The 19664-nt window shown below is 36.6% G+C and overlaps 1 protein-coding gene across 5 annotated transcripts; it reads left to right on the top strand.

Annotated features, from left to right (window-relative positions):
• Positions 1–1522: 1522 nt before the first annotated feature.
• Positions 1523–19202, top strand: LOC129732185 (protein masquerade). 5 transcript variants are annotated; one of them, XM_055692781.1, is made up of 8 exons: positions 3280–3389; positions 3460–3602; positions 11080–11643; positions 15973–16248; positions 16323–16819; positions 16884–17962; positions 18026–18224; positions 18493–19202. In XM_055692781.1, the coding sequence occupies exons 3-8, from the start codon at positions 11547–11549 to the stop codon at positions 18892–18894; spliced, it is 2550 nt and encodes an 849-aa protein (XP_055548756.1). In that variant the 5' UTR covers positions 3280–3389; positions 3460–3602; positions 11080–11546; the 3' UTR covers positions 18895–19202. The 5 variants fall into 5 exon arrangements, with proteins under 5 accessions (XP_055548753.1, XP_055548755.1, XP_055548756.1 ...); XM_055692778.1 differs by lacking the exons at positions 3280–3389; positions 3460–3602 and adding an exon at positions 1523–1638; XM_055692780.1 differs by lacking the exon at positions 3460–3602 and having other exon boundaries at positions 3241–3389.
• Positions 19203–19664: the final 462 nt, after the last annotated feature.

The following is a 19664-nucleotide window of genomic DNA, read 5'->3' as shown; positions in this document are numbered from 1 at the left end:
GGAGTAAAAATTGAAATAAAGGAGATCTACCCGGTTTTATTTTCACTTTTACTCAATGTTCTCCAGTATAGAAAGCCAAAATATAGTCTTACGTCAAAAACAATAAAATCAGTAAACATCTTTTATTTGCGTAGAATATTTTCTTATAAAAAAATATGATGATTAAATTGTTTATGACAAATATGCTGAGATGGTCGCCCGAAATAAAAATAGTTATCAATAATTTGAATTAAGAATTTAAATGTTTTCTCCAAAAATTCAAATACGAAATCTGAGTCAATTTTAGTCATTCGGATCGGGTAGAATAGTCAGATAAGGCAATAGCGTAAAAAAGTACTCTAGTGTATGAGTTCCTGTATAGGGCATTTGCACAGTGCATATGTATTAGTCATCTGTTGGGCAGGCAAAAGTGACAGCTCCATATGATTAGCATGGACCGGCAAGAGCAATTTAATTCAATTAATTATTTTAGAATATTCAACACGAAAATCACGCAATGAAAACTTATTTCCACAAGCTAACATGTTTGCCTATCACATAGAAAAAAATGTTTGAAGTAATCAAATTCGGTATGCGGTAAAACTGGGAAATTTTTAAATTGTGACCCAGGCTAACCGAAGTGGCGCGAATATTAAACAATACGTTTACCAAAAATTATTACATTTTCCGTTGTTGCAGAATATATTGCTATAAGAGACGTACCTTGTAAATTGCATGAAGGTTTTAAAAAGTTTAGATGAATTTGAAAAATGCTGGTTTATAAAAACGTTGTGTTCGGATTTTGTTTTTCTTTCTTTCGGGTGAAATATTGATCAATATTGATTTTTTCACGCCTAGAAAGTAGTTAATCTTGTTAACTCGTAATTCACTTTTTATCTTATTAGTTTATAATATCTAGAAATTAGATTGAAGACTGTTTTTCGCTAGACTTTGCCGATTCGTGATCGCCAAAAAGTGCATACGTTCTAGGGATTTTTTTTACAAAATGAAATTATAAAATTATAATTTTCACTAATTGTAGATATTCAAAATTTTTTACCGTTTAAAAAGATAACAATCCGTCCAGTAATTGATGATTAAATCTTGAATCGCCACAACGGAAACAAATGGTAAATTTGCAATGTGTGCCCAACAGATGCTATGCATGTATGTGTAGCAAAAGCCCTATATGGTACTCTCCTTATCCAATGCTTTTCTTTTAGTGTCATGAAAGAGTTCGAATATTCCATACGTTACAGATGCACGCTGCTGCAGTAAAATTGCATATTGTTCGTTATTATTTAACTACACCCGTATTTTAAAAATTGTAATATTCTATCCATCCAATAAATTTAAAGAATAAAAAAAAATAATAATAAAATATCTCAGAAGTGCATGGTGCATATAGAAAAATATTGTGCCGTAGACGATGAGTAAACCAGAGCTTGTCCTTTTTGGATATAAGCAACATTTCTCCTTCTACATCTCACCCACGTTGGCTCTTTTTGTATATTCCACTTTGTGCTCGTTTCAACATTTTTCGCGATCGTTAGTCTCTCGGTGCAATCCATTCGGTGTAGACGTATCATAATAGCTAGAAATTCAACGCTAGAAAGTGATTACAGAAACCGTTTTTACCTTTCGCACCTGTACCGCAAAGTAAGTGTTAAGTGAAAACGAAATTATGACGTTCGACATAGTTGTAAAAGGACACATTCATTTTACTTCTGTAATAGTTTTAACAATAATAACAGTTAGGCATTAAAGAATGTTAAGAAGTGTGTGCAAAACTTTTTCTTGTATGCCATATTTTTTAAATTAGGTCGAATGTGATAATGGTACAAGTGACACGCTTTCAAATTGAAAGGAATTAAACCTCGATATTGACTCTGTGTGACCAGAATTAGCCTCCGAAATTCGACACTGAATATTAAGAAATTTCCGTACTCTGCACACTGGGATGATAGCAACCACAAACAGAGCGGCGCAAAATTATCAGTCATAACGGTTTCCTGAAGACGATGTCGGTCGAACGCACTCATGCCAACCAGTCAAGTGCAAGCAAATTTCAAACACCCAAATATCCATGGAATGGTGCTTGAACCGCTTGAACAGGCAGATGGACTAATCAGTGAGCGAACAGAAGAATCTATCAGGAACAGAGAGGGAGAGAGAGTAGATCACTAGCTATTCAGAGTGCACGTCAAAACAAAACGAGGGGCTCATGAACGCTTTTTGATGGGGTTTTTTGATGGCTAATGATTGACGAAATCGATGTTAAGTGTATCAATTTCATTATTTATATTCAAGATTTTGTTCATGGGACTTATTGAAATACATCAACTCTTTGCTGTGTCGATTATATGTTTCGCAATTTCTGCCCGTGAGTGTTTGCCGGGAATAGTAAGACGTTCTAATTAATTGAATGGACTACTTTCAATTACCTACGATTGCCAAAAATGTTTTCATTTCACTTTTAATTTCATCACTTTTTATAGTGGCAGTAGGTACGTATTTCAGCTTCTATTTGAAGTCTGCTTCAGCACTTAGGTGGATTGTTCACCTAAGCATCTAAGCAAGTGCACAGTAAACTTAAGCACTGAAGAAGGTTTCAAATGGATGTCCAAATATGTATCCACTTCTGTAGAAGTAAAAAGTGAAAAGTGATTAAAAATGAATTTAGAACTCAAAAGTGAGGTGTATTGTTTATCACACCGAAAGCCCAATAAACATCAAGTTGATGTGTCAAATAATTTCTTCAGTTGCTCAGATATCCTTTTACCTAAATCAAGCGATCATTTTGTAAACTGAACATAATCTAATTACAAATCAATTAACTAAGCAAACAAGACTCCAAACGCAAACTGATAGATGTGCCTAGCTGCGTGGTAGCATTTGCGCAATTGATATAGAGGTTCGTGGCTGCCGAAAAACACCCAAATCTCTTATGCTGCTAATGTGCTTGCTGCAAGCGTGCTGGTTATATTGATCAAACACAAACGTCAAACATAACTGAAGCGAGAGTTATCAGTATCAATGTACGCGCCAATTGATTTTATTCGATATAATGGAGTTTTATCTAATTTTTTGAATTATACGAACAGGTAGGCCCTGATGTGCGGGCAACCATTTCATTAGTGGCGAGAAATTAACTTGAACCAGCAAAGAAAAGCTCCCAAAAGGAAGAAGTGATAGAATCGAGAGGCAAAAGAGAGACGTAGAAAAGAAAGCTTTGAGCCTGAGCCTAACCGCTCGAGAGTAATGTTAAGTAACTTTATTTTAGAGTTGACTTCAAACACTGTCGGACGTGTCGTCGGCAAAAAAGTGTGAAAGTGAAGAATTACCGCAATACCGTGTTCTCATTCCTGGCGGATTTTCATATTCCAGATACCTTTCAACCAGCCGCAAAGGTTTGTAGGATGTTACAAAGAGCACGTCCATCCAGCAGAAAATATAATTTGTGTTGTTTTATGCGCGCAGTTCTGTTCGATTTCTCCTCACTCGTAGCGGTCCAATCGGTTGTAAGCGCTGTGAATTAAATTTGAAAGTTTACCCAGACAGTGTGTGCTGCGAGTATTTGGTGCATAACGTTAGTTTATAAAACCCGGCTGGAAGCGGAAATGGTAAACTTTTACTTTAATTTAAATGACTAATCATGAATTGGTAATTGCCGGAACTGCAATCGAAGAAAACATATTCAACGGAAAGGTGAACAGCATTTAACAGTGTGGTTCGGTTTTGTGCGTATGCATGTCATTGAGGTATGCTAAACCACCATGTTTCGAGACGAGTCATTATTCCAAACTGTATTTTCTGAGTGCAATAAACATTAAGGCACCATCATCTTTTCTGTGGAGTATTACTCCAAAATCCACAGACGTGATCTGTCAATTTGACTCAGTTCGTATGTCGTCGCAGATTTATGATCGAATGAGTGCAACTCTGAGGCCATAAAACCAGATAAAACTCGGTGCATACACAAAACCCGTTCCACAACGCACGGAATGCGGTGCAATAGAGAATTTGTGTTAACTTACAGTTATTGTAACACCGCATAGAAACAGTGAAATGGTTATGCTGGCAAGGATGATCGAACAGGTGATGAACAGCCGGTGCCCTAAATCTATCACTTTCTTACAGCCGGATGCATCTTGCATGGTTTTTGTTGTGCGAGTGTGCTTCGAAATGAGTATAATACAACTCCGAGTCTCAAATTATCAATTAGCTCAGTGCGTTATGCTTAAATACAATAGAGGTATAAGTTTTTTGTAGATATAATTTAGCTGACACCCAATTTTTGGACCCGCATCCCTCATATGTAACAAAACGTAACGCTAACTCCTAACCCCCCCCCCCTCCCTTTAAAAATTACGTAACGCTGTAGAAAAGTTTGCATGATAAAAATGTTTGTTTTGGAGAGTCTCTTCAGAGTTTTTGTAACGTTACGTAACGCTGATTTTACCTCCCCCTCCCAGATGTAACAAATCATAACGCTCAAGGATACCCCCCTCCCCCTATAAGCGTTACGTAATTTATGGATGCCACCTAAGGGTGCGGCGAATGTGTAAGTACACAGAACCGACTGGAAAGGATGATATTGGACTTAATCTTTTGAAGTTGGGTTTAGAAAGCCAACTGTTATCATTCTGACTGTATCATTTTGAGATTTCCCAACAGCTGATCGAGCTCGGGGAAGTTTTTAACAAATGTCAGCAATATATTTCGATGAAAGTTCAGCAAATATATCGATGTACCGTAAACTAGCAATTTTTGACATTTCGTTTGCCAACGTTCATGAAAACTCTGTCGAAAACCTGTAGAACATTTCAGCGGCAATAAAATCTAAGTGTGTAGCGAAGAAGTTAAATGATGAGATTAGTTATATTTATGAAACGGGGAAAAGCGTTTCTGTAAATAGTATCTATAGTATCTGTAAATAGTAGTATACTATTGTTTCTGCCAGTTTCCTGTTGAAATATTAGGTCAACTGTAATTTACCACTAAATTAGTACTCGCGTAAATGATAAAAAAGGAAAATCAATAGATGAGAGCTATACAAAATTAGGTACGAAAACTGGCCCAATCCAAGTCCCCTAGTCCTATGTCCTCCATTCGGTCGTATCTTTGATACAACCTACTTTTTTCTGTATATTGTTATGATGATCGTAGAATGTGCGAATTCTTATCTACGTCATCGCAAAACTAGGGTGTTGTATTATGATCGGGACACTTTGCAGTGATAATGGAACCAAATTTTCCAAAAATACAGTATATTTTTCAACAATTTGCTTCTGTGATAATACAAAATTCTGTTGTAGGAAATATTTGCTTCAAAGTTGAATTTTTTGGTGGAGTGCGAAGGCCTGTTATGTATCATGACCGGTACAGCTTACTTCTGAGAAGTCACTACATTACTTTGTCTCTGCCTTGCTGATGGATTTTACGTATCCAACAAACAATTTTGGTGATTTACAGCTCATTAAGTAATAGCTTATTTTAGCTGAACTATCGTTTAACAAGTCGTTGTTCAACTAAATTGGTAGGTAGGTACTTACAATAAATGGAGTAGTTTTTGTTAGTGTAAAATTTTCCCTCATTTTGAAATGTAAAGAATAGTTTTTCGCAATTGAATTGTCTACTTAAAAATACTTGACTTCAAAGGATCTGAAATAAAATAGCTGGTCCGGTTATTATACATTTTTGTCCCAGTCACAGCTCACTCTATTCCTATCCTGGTACAAATTCTATGATCAGATAGGACGATATATTTTAAGTTCACATCGAATTTGTTATGAATAATTGTTTTTGTAGACTAGACCGACAGCTTGTTTCAACAAACTTAATTTGTTCATGATTTCATGCGATTTTAACTGTGACAATATGACATGGAAATAGTCTAAACTGTTTCGATCATGATTGTCAAAGTGTCTACGTCACAAATTAGTTGGCCCGAAATATCTCCGAAGCAGCAATACCCAGAGGGAGAGATAGACTGAGAGAATGTTGTGAGCTAAACGAACTGTTAAAATCTGACCCAAACGGACAAGAAAGTTATTAACATTGCAATTGCAATCAGGTAATAAAGGACGTTTTCATTTTCATACGTTTTATTTTTGTTCGATTCCTAAAAAATTAATTGAGAATGCTTCAAAATTGCATCAACACAGTGATTTTTAACCGGAGGTTCACTAAGACGCGAACGACCCCTAAGGTTGAATCGTCTATAATAAAAAAGAAAAAAAAAACGGAGGTCAACCCTTTGTATGGTTAACAATATAATGACCAATTATTATTAAGGTGTTTAAAATTAAACATAAACAAAAAATTCAAAACCTCGCGGTTTTTACGATGCACTTTATTGTTCGCCAGGACTTCCATCGTTTCAACCGATTATACGGGTCGAATGAAAAAATTAGTCAATATTGCGCTTTGAGAAGAGATCAGGAACCTCTGACATGTAAAACCCCAAATTGGCCAGTTGCCAAATTGGCGTTTTTAACCAAACCTAGAAAGGTAACCCAGGACCATTCCCAAACTGCACTGACATCAGTGACTATTAAAGCTTTCTTCACAACATAAAATTATTGTTTTACATTAATCTATCCATCATCTCGCACTGGAGCATAATACAAATAGACAAAATTTCCATTTATGATAAGCTCTAATTATTAGTTTTTTTTTTTCAATAATATAGGGTAATAGCTCCATTATTCATCTCAACAGCTAGGTGCACCTATATTCATCTTATATCTCTCATTTGTCCAATTTAACGTCAAATTTCTACAAATTTTAGAAGTAAGTCTATAAGCTTCTCGATTTTGTCAAGTGGTTGAAAGTGAGTGGTTGAAAATATGGTAAAATTGAACGATAAATTGATCAAAAAGGCGTGATGAGATGAATATAGGTACTGAGATAAATATAGGAGCGATTGCCCCTATGTAGTTTAAATTATTATTAACTTTGTTTGCTATGCTCTCAAAGTGCTATATGTATTTTCGAGGTTGTTTTCCCCAGCCTAATAACACTCATTCAGAAAAATAATATAAAAAAACTTAAACGCTGTGAACTTTTTCCTTACCATTAATAATTCCTAACCACACTTAATCACTGTACCGTAAACTAGCAATTTTTGACATTTCGTTTGCCAACGTTCATGAAAACTCTGTCGAAAACCTGTAGAACATTTCAGCGGCAATAAAATCTAAGTGTGTAGCGAAGAAGTTAAATGATGAGATTAGTTATATTTATGAAACGGTGAAAAGCGTGTCTGTAAATAGTATCTATAGTATCTGTAAATAGTAGTATACTATTGTTTCTGCCAGTTTCCTGTTGAAATATTAGGTCAACTGTAATTTACCACTAAATTAGTACTCGCGTAAATGATAAAAAAGGAAAATCAATAGATGAGAGCTATACAAAATTAGGTACGAAAACTGGCCCAATCCAAGTCCCCTAGTCCTATGTCCTCCATTCGGCCGTATCTTTGATACAACCTACTTTTTTTTCTGTATGTCGTTATGATGATCGTAGAATGGGCGAATTCTTATCTACGTCATCGCTAAACTAGGGTGTTGTATTATGATCGGGACACTTTGCAGTGATAATGGAACCAAATATTACAAAAATACAGTATATTTTTCAACAATTTGCTTCTGTGATAATACAAAATTCTGTTGTGGGAAATATTTGCTTCAAAGTTGAAATTTTTGGTGGAATTGTGGTTTTGTAGACTAGACCGACAGCTTGTTTCAACAAACTTAATTTGTTCATGATTTCATGCGATTTTAACTGTGACAATATGACATGGAAATAGTCTAAACTGTTCCGATCATGATTGTCAAAGTGTCTACGTCACAAATTAGTTGGCCCGAAATATCTCCGAAGCAGCGATACCCAGAGGGAGAGATAGACTGAGAGAATGTTGTGAGCTAAACGAACTGTTAAAATCTGACCCAAACGGACAAGAAAGTTATTAACATTGCAATTGCAATCAGGTTTAATAAAGGACGTTTTCATTTTCATACGTTTTTTTTTGTTCGATTCCTAAACAATAAATTGAGAATGCTTCAAAATTGCATCAACACAGTGATTTTTAACCGGAGGTTCACTAAGACGCGAACGACCCCTAAGGTTGAATCGTCTATAATAAAAAAGAAAAAAAAAACGGAGGTCAACCCTTTGTATGGTTAACAATATAATGACCAATTATTATTAAGGTGTTTAAAATTAAACATAAACAAAAAATTCAAAACCTCGCGGTTTTTACGATGCACTTTATTGTTCGCCAGGACTTCCATCGTTTCAACCGATTATACGGGTCGAATGAAAAAATTAGTCAATATTGCGCTTTGAGAAGAGATCAGGAACCTCTGACATGTAAAACCCCAAATTGGCCAGTTGCCAAATTGGCGTTTTTAACCAAACCTAGAAAGGTAACCCAGGACCATTCCCAAACTGCACTGACATCAGTGACTATTAAAGCTTTCTTCACAACATAAAATTATTGTTTTACATTAATCTATCCATCATCTCGCACTGGAGCATAATACAAATAGACAAAATTTCCATTTATGATAAGCTCTAATTATTAGTTTTTTTTTCAATAATATAGGGTAATAGCTCCATTATTCATCTCAACAGCTAGGTGCACCTATATTCATCTTATATCTCTCATTTGTCCAATTTAACGTCAAATTTCTACAAATTTTAGAAGTAAGTCTATAAGCTTCTCGATTTTGTCAAGTGGTTGAAAGTAAGTGGTTGAAAATATGGTAAAATTGAACGATAAATTGATCAAAAAGGCGTGATGAGATGAATATAGGTACTGAGATAAATATAGGAGCGATTGCCCCTATGTAGTTTAGTTTAAATTATTATTAACTTTGTTTGCTATGCTCTCAAAGTGCTATATGTATTTTCGAGGTTGTTTTCCCCAACCTAATAACACTCATTCAGTAAAATAATATAAAAAAACTTAAACGCTGTGAACTTTTTCCTTACCATTAATAATTCCTGACCACACTTAATCACTGTTCATAGTGTTCGGCGCTGAGAGAATGTCCCATATAAAGATTCACGCTGTGACTCGTCATAGAAATAGGTTAAAAGAGTTCAATGTATTCGAAACACGCATAGACCGAGACTGGTTTTATTGTGTCAAGGTTATAAAAAAATACCACATACCACCATCCGCAGCATATCTCCCAACTCCACGTTGTTTTGATGGAAATCGAAAACCGAACGAGAAAATGCAATGTCAGACAAATGCAGCATAGCCGGCGGAGAGAGAAATGGTTATTCCCTTTAGGCGCATTTTCAACTTCGAACATTCGTTCCATTCGTCCATCTCTGCGTAGTAAAGTTTCGTGCTACGCAATAGGAGATAATGAAAATAGGGTTTATCACTGCACCGCGTTTTAACACAAATTGTTTACGAATCATCATTGTATTTCTAACGAATTTTTTCGATTATTGATGAGTCAACAAACTAAATCATTTAGGCTATCTGATGCATCTTTCAACACTGTTACCGAGAGTTGAAATTTAAATCCTGTAGTATACTTCATCATTGGTTGACGAAGTCGCTACATCACCCATGCTACCGCGATGGCATTGGTTTCACTCAACTGTATCATACTTTCACCGGTCACCAAGAAAGGGGACAAATGAAATATGAAACTTATAAGCTAGCTAGATAGATCTCATTACACAGGTTGAATTCATACGATGATCAAATCAATTTGGTTTGAGTAAATGTATAATAATATATAATGTAATAATAACATTAATTGTTAAGAATATCTTTTATTGGCGATTGACTTCGAGTATTGCTATGCTTATGAACAAAGCTGGGGCTGTTGTTTAACATAGATGTACCGGTCAGCGTCTTTACCAATGCATCTGTAGGGTAGAAAATGCGTTTTTCATCAGTACTGTTCTTAACAGAACTATACCAAGATTTGCAACATTGGGACACGTTTTTTAAACCAAATTGTTCGCTATCTTTTTCTCTGTCAGTACTTATTTTCAGATTATAAAACTGATTTGCAAACTTTAACAATAATCAATTAAAGTTTTCAATCGTGGAATACTTATTTCAATCACCCCGAACATATTTTCTTCAGCACCTAAATGGTTTGAATAACTACAATTTTGGTTGATTTTTTGATTGACGCTTATTCAAAGATTTCTCTGTTTTCAACAGTGTTTTACATTTATACCTTTGTAAGACAGCTAGTTAATCAGCGTGTTTGTTCCCGTCATGGAAATTGTCTACATTGATAAAAATTCAGGAGTTTGAGGCCCGTTTTCTTCGACTCTTAAAAATAGGTGCCAAAACTTAAGCCGTTCCTTACTCTATACTTTGAACATCAAAATCAATATTAGTTAAATCATACTTTTGATTCGTTCATTGCATCATTACTACGTTAAGGTTAAATATAGAAAAATGCGTTTTACATCGAAGCGTCCGAGCAGCACGAATTACTTTCGTTTGTTTATAAAAGCTTTTGCAATATGTTATTTGTTCCATTGTCACATTAAGGCTCAACTGTAGTAGTTAAAAAAAAAAGAATTGCAAAAAGCAACAAAAAATCGGGTCAGAAATCCCACTCAAAACAATTCTTCAAAGAAAGTGGCAATGTCTGGTCGATCTGAATTTTTTAGTGGGTCAACGTGCTCATTTTACTCTCACCCGACCGCATACCTGGAATTTCAGCAAGAATGACAATGTGACTCTGTACACAAATATTTGAATACAGTTTTAACGCATTTCTGCTCTGCTGCTTCAGCGTGCGCATTTGTTACCGAAGTAAGCTAAGAATGTTGAGCAGCTTTCATCGTCCAAAAGAAGAGGAATACATTTCCGTCGCCAGTTGGTTCGGAAACCTGTTTCATCAATGGCTGTGTGAAACATGGATATCATAAATGCAATATAGTATGCAAATAGGTCAATGGCTCGTTGTGTCATTTCAAAGAAAACTGAAATTAAACGTTATGATTAAAATATTTGGGCACTTTCCAAGTAGACTAGCTTAACGATTTATTCTCAAACTCGTCCAGTAACTGATTGCACCTCCCACGTTACTTATTCCATTTCAGACTATTCGATCGGCGCCACGATTTACCGCTTCTGGATGAACTAATTCCCCATTGGACTAAAGATGCCAACACGGAATAGCACGCCGTGAAAAGTGGTCCAATGAAAGAGGTTAAACAAGAGACAGAAGAAAAAAATCAGAGCTTTTGATGTAAACGAAACTGTGATAAATTCAAATAGTGCAGCGTAGAAGAAAAAGAAACTCACCGATGTGTTTATACCGAAGGATGTAACACAAAACATAATTATGTAATCATATGTTTAACGGGTAGTGAAACAACAAGCAGTGTACGAAGCAAATTAAGAACGATTCAGCGATTAAACAACTCATCTGGAATTTTCAACATTACTATGTGTGGTATCATATGATAAAAAGTGCTTATAATCAAGTGTTACAGTAGAGTGATAATCTAACGATCAATTACCACCTTTTTATGAATTCAATCTTTAACCAATTCGTTGCGTTAAAATGAAGATGAAGATATTAAAAATAATACTCATAACAATCATGGTTAACACTCCCGTTTGGAGCCAGGATGATTCATTAGCGGGCAGTTTCCTGTCAGGTTAGTATACGTATGTAATTCAGACCTTAGAAAAAAACATCAATTCTTTGACATCAAATGGAATGACTATACACGAACCCATGACTACCAGACTTTTTTTGAATAAATTTTGTTTTCGCTATGCTATCTGCTATTCTAATGGTCCACTTTAAACGTATAAATGACAGTCATTTTTTTAAAAAACATTTGCTTTATTTTTGAGCACTTTGTAAGTGAAATGAAAGCTACTCGAATGCTCTTACTTTGATTTTAACAGCTGTAGGGCTCGAAAAGTAAAGAAAGGATTTTCAATTGAAAGCGAAAATTAACAGCGTCACTATCACCTGACGATTGTCAATTAAAAATAACAATTAGCGCTGACAGAGACAGGGTGCTTCCATGCAGAACTTCACGCTTGAAGCTCGTGACGATATGAAACGGAGGACGCTAACATTAATTTCACAACCCGAAGTGGCTGCGGGGCGCCAGTGATTTTTTTGTTCATAACATTTATTTGGCACGGCACAATACAAAAAAAATATTTAACGGCACCATTTAAATCTAGCGTATTAATTTTTGAGGTATCTTAAAAACTGAAAGCTAATTTTTTATCCTCGCTGCTAACCACGAGCTAAATTTAATTCTAAAATTAAAAATAACATGTTTTTTATTAGCTGGTTCGTAGTTTACTGTGGGCACCTGTGATCAACAGCAAGAAAAATCGCCAAAATGTTCATCGGAACTTGCGTGACGTATTTATTGGATACCATTGCTGTTTCAACTGTGTCTTGCAGTGTGAGAAATTTATCTTCAAATGACATGATACGATGTTTATTTCAAATGACATGCTGAAGGAAAGGGAAGTATCGAAGACTTATAATATAGGGTATCGGCTCTATTATTGTCAGGTTTTACCTATTATCGTCCGGGGGGTTGAAGAAGTCATAGAACACTAATATTTTGAAGAGAGGTACTCTCCATTATGAAGAACATCATGCAAGAAATTAACGATCTTGGACATCATTTACCCCCTAACGATAATAGGTGAAACCGGACGATAATAGAACCGATACCCCAAATATTATAATATGCGTCAGTGTCTCCGTCAATTGAGACAGTCATCAGTTTCATTTGAAATGACGCGATGAACACCAGACGGGAAAGAAAACCGTAATCAGTTTGACAGCGAAAATGTTCATCGTGATTCGATGATATGTAGTAGCTGAAAGGAATAAACTGAAAATAAAATCGTTCGAATTGAAATGACCACGCAGAATATTCAGTTTCATTGTAGAGCCCTGCTTATAGGATTAACTTCGAATTAAGAATGTACTGCTCATATGCATCTAAAAGCGAGTAAACATTCAATTAATGTAAACTTCAGTAAAAATCTATGGGGAGATCTGCCCTATTGGGGTTCCCGGAGTATAAGCCAAGCTGACATCACTAAACTGTGTAGCAGTGCTAACAATTAGCCATTTCGTCATTCATTACCACCATCCTACGTTATCATCTAAATCGAACGAGCATAAGCGAGAGGCAAACAAAGTACCTAGTGGGACAGAACTAAGTATCGTCGGTTTTGTGCAACACTGGCACAACTCAAAAATCATAGTTTTGAGAAAAACGCGTTTGAAAATTTGCGTCGGAAATTTATTTTTCGATTTTCAAGAAAACTTTGAAGCTTAAGATTATCAATCCTCCTTTAATACTTTTTGGTCTATTATGCACATATTATGAGCACGTTGTCCAAGTTTAAACCTTATTTTTACTAACTTTATGGAAAAATTTCGATTTGTTCTGCAAAGGCACTTCTACTCATAACTCTGGATTTTTTGGGAATTTTGAAACGAGGTTTCGTATCGTTCGTCATCAGAAACTCAAAAATGCAAAATTTTGAGTTGTGCCAGTGTTGCACGAAGCCGACGATATATTCTTTACCGTGTGCTAGATAAACACAGACTTTCGAACATCAAGGAGGTCTATTTATAGCGAATTTCTTCAATCCACGGGGCTAGTGCCAACTTTCGAGTGGAATGGAAAAACGATTTCGATCTACGATCTGAAGCCTTGCGTTGGTGTGTGTTAGACCATGTGCGATGTAAACATAATGCTGTCATATGTTTTGCTTGTTCTATTGAGTACATGTTGTGCTTTGTTGGTAGTTTTCAGCATCACCCGCGTGTTTTGGCCGTTTTGACAGATACGATGTAATAGTATTGGTGAGCTCACTCGCAAAACTGACAAAAATTACAGTGCGAAACTGTCTGTTTTGTAGGTGCTTCCAGGTCAATTCTGGGTCAAACTCAAGCAAATAAAGAAGGATTTTGACAGCAGTTCGGGCGACTCCAGGTCTAAGCAATGTGAGCTGGTGGAATAAAGAAATTTGCTATTAGTTTTCCTTTGTTTTGGTTTCATCTTATCAAAAATTCTCTTGTTCATCAGAAGAGATTCTTTCGAGTTGGATGCTTTTTTATTAAAGGGGGGTTTGTTAGTAGCTTAAGTATTTAGGATAAATATTGGTAAATAATGAGTTAGTGTGGCCAATCCTAAATGGTGACTTCTCAACACTGTTAGAAATTTGTAATTTTAAATGTTAGGACTTTTTTTTGCTTTTTCAATTAGGACTTATCATTCGTAGGGATCTAAACCTACTTGTCAAAAAAAGGGAAATAAACTCACAACTAACTTATTGGCTATAAAGAGAGCTCATCGTAGCAATTGAGGATTGCATCAATTGTTGTCGAAAATTGGTAATAATTTTATTTGACATAGCTACGAATGTTTCATCATTCGAACAACGAAGATTCCCAAAGATTTAGAAGTAGTCATACATGTTTCCTGTTTTCCCACGGCGAAACATAAAGAATTATCAGGGCATAACCAGTCTCCCTGCTTCGTCTAAATTGTTTGGATTTGTAGTAAGCTCGAAAGTCCTCTCTTGAACCAAAAATTACATTTCTAGCTATCAACATGGACCCGATCGTTCTGTTATCACAACCCTTTTGGACTTTACATCGACTTGTATATCGCATATGAAGCAGAAGCCATAGGTTAATGCAATTTATACTGATAAAAAAGCAGCTTTTGATCGGATTGACAATCGAGTACTTTTACGAAAGCTTCCTCGACTTGGTGCATCATAACAATTCATTATGGGTATTCATGTCGAGCTCGTAAACAAATACCCAGCCGTAAAAATACTCACCTCCATTGACGAGTAATGGAAGATACACAGTTTACGGCAGGGTATTCGTATACGAGCTCGATGTGAAGACCCCTATTGGCTGGTTAGGATCCTACATATGTTACCGAACACTACGTGTAAAACTAAGTTTCTATTTATCCTCCTCATTTTCTAGCACTTCTGGAGTACCACAAGGCAGTAATATGGTTTCTTTGTTTGCTTTATTTTAACGATATTCATACAATATATACCTACTTTAGTTCTATTGCTAGTTTTATATACATGAACAATCTCTAAAGTACGATAGGAGATAACTCTTTATATTTCTCTTTATACTCTATATTTCTGAAACATATGGAACCGATAGAACATTTTAACTTTGTTAGCATATTAAAGGGTACACCTTAAGTTTTCGAATTATGAGTAATGGAGCGATTTTTTTTACTTAAGTTCTTCTACAAGAGACACCGTGTAGTATCTGGGTGAATTGTGGGTTTCTGAGTCTATAGGGATTTTCTGTTTCCTTTTTTTTCTAGTAGCAAATTATGTCAATAACGATTGGATCTAATGAAAAATATTCTATTCATCTATTCTACAAAACCTTTCAACTGCAGCTGGTAACTAATTGAGCAGTTAATAAGAAAATCAAACGAGTTGATTTATTCCCACTTATATAGAACGAACTCTTAAAAATCCGGATTCTTATAAAATATGCGTTTACTATATAGCTTTCAAAGTACAATTAAACGTATTATCACGATCCATTTTTTCAATAGTTGGAACTCCAGCCATACAGTAACCCTGAGCTGAAGATCAATGCTGGGTAACAATTTTAATTTTTACTGGGCTCGCTATATCTTATTAAGTATTCAAAAGAATTTGAATATAATTCCAAAACTGATGAATAAATTTCTTCTACCACAGAAAATATTTACAGATGCTGCGTAACGCGCTAAAAGTCAGATTCAATTGTAACATTATCCTTCACGAAAGCCAATTTTTAATGCGAGTATGATATGTGATGGTTAACCATACATAAGCAAAATATTTCACATTTCAGTCATGAGTTACAATTCGAGGAATAACGCAGACAGAAGATTTTAGTAATTTAATGTGTAGTCCCACTGTCCCGAACCAATACTAACATTTAATTTGCCACGCAGGATTACTTGATTCCATCACTACGACAGAGGATGCCAAAGGATGCCCTGGGGTTTGCGTTCATACACTGGCAACGTTAATCTGTTACGAGGTGTTGGAAGACATCCCTTGTCCTTCTCCCAGTATGAGATGTTGCGTCGAAAGTCAATCGGCGGCTGCCAACATTTCTACCACACCTCGTCCACGAACGACTACCACTCCAAAGCCAACGACCACCACACCAAAGCCCACAACAGAAGCAAAAATAAAAGAAAAAGATAAGGATAGCAAAAATAATTGTAGGTGATTATAACTGTTGCTTCTACTTGCAAGATACGTGATCTAAAATGTTCTGTTCATTCATTCGTTTTAGCTACCTGCCCTGGAGTATGCGTGGCCGATAGAATAGCTGAATATTGTGAAGCTTATCTGATGACGGCTGGCCTTTGTAAGAGTGGTACGAAATGCTGCGTGTCCAGGGACATTTATCCGGATAAACCGCCTGCAGATTTATACGTTCCGACAGCTCATTATGACAGTAAGGCAAATAAAACTACTACACCCAAACCTTATCCCTCTAAAAATTCGGATAAAAATAATTCGCAAGAAGAACCGATCAAGTCAAAAACAAATCCACCTCCAAAACCAACAAAATCAACTCCATTAAAACACAAAACGACAGTTTCGAATTCCCAAGGAACAGTTCACAAATCGTGTGAAGGCGAATGTGTAAACGGGTTGTTTGCCCTTTTCTGCGATGATGTCGACAGCGAAGCCTTTTGTCCTAACGAAGGATCCTGCTGTGTAACTGGTACGGCAGAGGATCATAAACAAGAAATCGTTACAACCACTAGGAGACCAACAACACCTGTAAGATAGAACTTTACTGTAAAACTTCTATGCCTGAAAATTATCTTTCAATGTATTATTTTAGCCACCACTTCCCAGATGCCCTGGATTCTGTATGTTGAATATCATGGCAGCATTCTGTGAGCGACCATCGGTCTTGATTCAACATACTTCCAACTGTAAGCGCGGATCAGTTTGTTGTGATAACACTAAAGCTCCGATCACCAGAGCTCCTCCTAAACGTCCATTACCTACTACCACTACCACTACTCAAGCACCTACAACAACAGCAGCACCTGATCCAAGGGAAGAATGCCCCGGTTCATGTATTGTAGGCCTGCTCAGTTTCACATGTTTCCGTAATGCTGAGATGACTGATTTATTCAAATGTAAGAAATCTGGTACCCAATGCTGTGCTCCCAAGTCTAGAATTCAAGAAGCCCAAGCGGTTTTGGGTAAAATCAAACCAACTGAAACTGGTAATTATCCACCGGTACCACCGAATGTTGTTCAGCCTTATCCTGCACAACCACAGCTACCGCCCGTTCCTCAGCACCCACAACAAGCACCTCAACCAAGTTATGGTCCGCCGGTGCCCAATACTTATCCTGGACCAGTGAGCAATAACATTTACGAAGTTCCACCAACGCAACCACCAGTTCATCAGCATTCTCAGCCTGTTCACGAACCGTTGCCTACAACCACAACAGCAAGGCCCCAAATTTATTCAAAATATGTCTGTGGAGTTAAGGGAACTAGTCGAGGTGCGCGATCGTTCCTCAGCCGCATTGCGCTCGAGGATGTGTCGTATAGTCGAAGTCGCACTGGTCGACATATTGAGATGGAAAATATTTATCGATCGAAGAGCACTGAACGTTTAGTACTTGGTCACAGTATTGTTCCAATACCTATAATTTACAGTGATCATAACGACACTGTTCCAGAAGATCTGAGTCATCATCCAAGCGTCGTTCGAGCTAGCAACTCTACAACAGTCAAGTACTGGAATAGTCATCGGAAGGGTCGTGTCGTTGGAGGAGAAGATGGAGAAAATGGTGAATGGTGTTGGCAAGTGGCCTTAATAAACTCTCTGAATCAATACCTTTGTGGTGCAGCCCTGATTGGTACGCAATGGGTGCTGACAGCGGCACATTGTGTAACAAAGTCAGTATGAGTAAGACTCGACAACGGTGGCAGTTTTTAATGTTTTGTCCTTTTTAATTTTAGCATCGTACGATCAGGTGACGCAATTTATGTGCGAGTAGGTGACTATGATTTGACACGTAAATTCGGAAGTCCGGGAGCACAAACACTCCGAGTGGCAACCACGTACATCCATCATAATCACAACAGTCAAACATTGGACAACGACATTGCGCTACTGAAGCTCCACGGCCAAGCGGAACTAAGGGACGGTGTTTGTCTGGTACGTTTGTTTGATTAACCCTCTAGTGCCCAATGCCGCCATTTGGCGGGCTTCAGTCAACCATCTAAAAGGCTTCAATAAATACTTAAAAAGTGTTTATAATGATTCATAGTGGTTTTACCGAAGCCCGTCTAGAAATAAACTTGGGCACTAGAGGGTTAATCATACATTAAAGAATTGTAGTTCTCATTGTTTTAAACTATGCGTATGAAGTTGTGAGCAGCCTTTATAATCTTGGATATGTTTGACTATTTTTTTATCATTTCAGGTTTGTCTACCGGCGCGAGGTGTGAACCATGCTGCTGGAAAACGATGCACTGTAACAGGTTATGGCTACATGGGCGAGGCAGGACCGATTCCGCTTAGAGTGCGTGAAGCGGAGATTCCTATCGTGAGTGATTCTGAGTGCATCCGAAAGGTAAATGCCGTCACAGAGAAAATTTTCATATTGCCCGCATCCAGTTTTTGTGCGGGTGGTGAAGAAGGAAACGACGCCTGTCAGGGTGACGGAGGTGGTCCTCTAGTTTGTCAAGACGATGGATTCTATGAACTGGCCGGTCTAGTGTCATGGGGATTCGGATGCGGTCGAGTAGATGTTCCCGGAGTGTACGTGAAAGTTTCTAGTTTCATTGGATGGATAAATCAGATCATCAGTGTCAATAATCTATGATAGGACGAATGCTTAACATCAATCATCCAACGCATACAAAAAATCATTGTAAATTCTGATAGAACAGTATGTAATAAATTGTAAGTCAAGTAGAATAAGGTAATTTATTTTAATTTAAGAAGATTGAAAGTCGTTTTATAAAACCATAAGATTTTATTACTACACCTCTCCATGAAGTAGTGTAGTTGTCTCGCAAATTTTCATAACATGAGTTCTGAGTCTGCAACTATTTATTTATAATGAATATTGAAAACAAAAAATAAAAACAACTGAGTAAATTAAAAAGAAAACAGATTGAGTATATTTTGATTAAAATCAGTGGTGTCGTGTAAAGCTTCTGCAGACGGCGCGGAACTGTCTGGTTTCAATAGAACCCCCTCCCCCACCTTCTACAAGCGATAACGGAATCAAAATTCAATGTTATTAAAAGATTATAAACATTTTCCAAAGATTCTGATATAGTGCAGAATTCAAAAAATACACTTAATTTAAATCAATACTAGTGACAATTTATTCTTCGAGCCTTGATTGAGGTAAAATCATCTATAACTTTTTCAAAACCGTTGGTTCGTTTTAACAGATAAGATCGACAGTTATTCAATCGTCGAAAAACGCCTTTCTTTCCATGAAATCCCACTCCACGATAAATGCGAGTATTTCACGTAAACTTTGGAATTGAGAACGTCCTCTACTGCTATTCCTGCAACGATGTCTTCAAAATCTCAGGATTTCCATGAAAAGATCTTGTTCCGAAACCTGGTCTTAGGATA

The sequence above is a fragment of the Wyeomyia smithii genome, chromosome 3, assembly GCF_029784165.1.
Source record: "Wyeomyia smithii strain HCP4-BCI-WySm-NY-G18 chromosome 3, ASM2978416v1, whole genome shotgun sequence".
Taxonomy (NCBI): domain Eukaryota; kingdom Metazoa; phylum Arthropoda; class Insecta; order Diptera; family Culicidae; genus Wyeomyia; species Wyeomyia smithii.
The sequence above is the reverse complement of the archived record's forward strand: the minus strand, read 5'-3'. Positions and strand labels throughout refer to the sequence as shown.

Bases quoted from the DNA above. Each gene is read 5' to 3' on its own strand.
- LOC129732185 (XM_055692778.1), top strand. From the start codon at position 11,547: ATGAAGATGAAGATATTAAAAATAATACTCATAACAATCATGGTTAAC. The intron at 11,644-15,972 runs GTTAGTATACGT...TTTGCCACGCAG, and splicing joins AGCGGGCAGTTTCCTGTCAG to GATTACTTGATTCCATCACT. The intron at 16,820-16,883 runs GTAAGATAGAAC...GTATTATTTTAG, and splicing joins CTAGGAGACCAACAACACCT to CCACCACTTCCCAGATGCCC.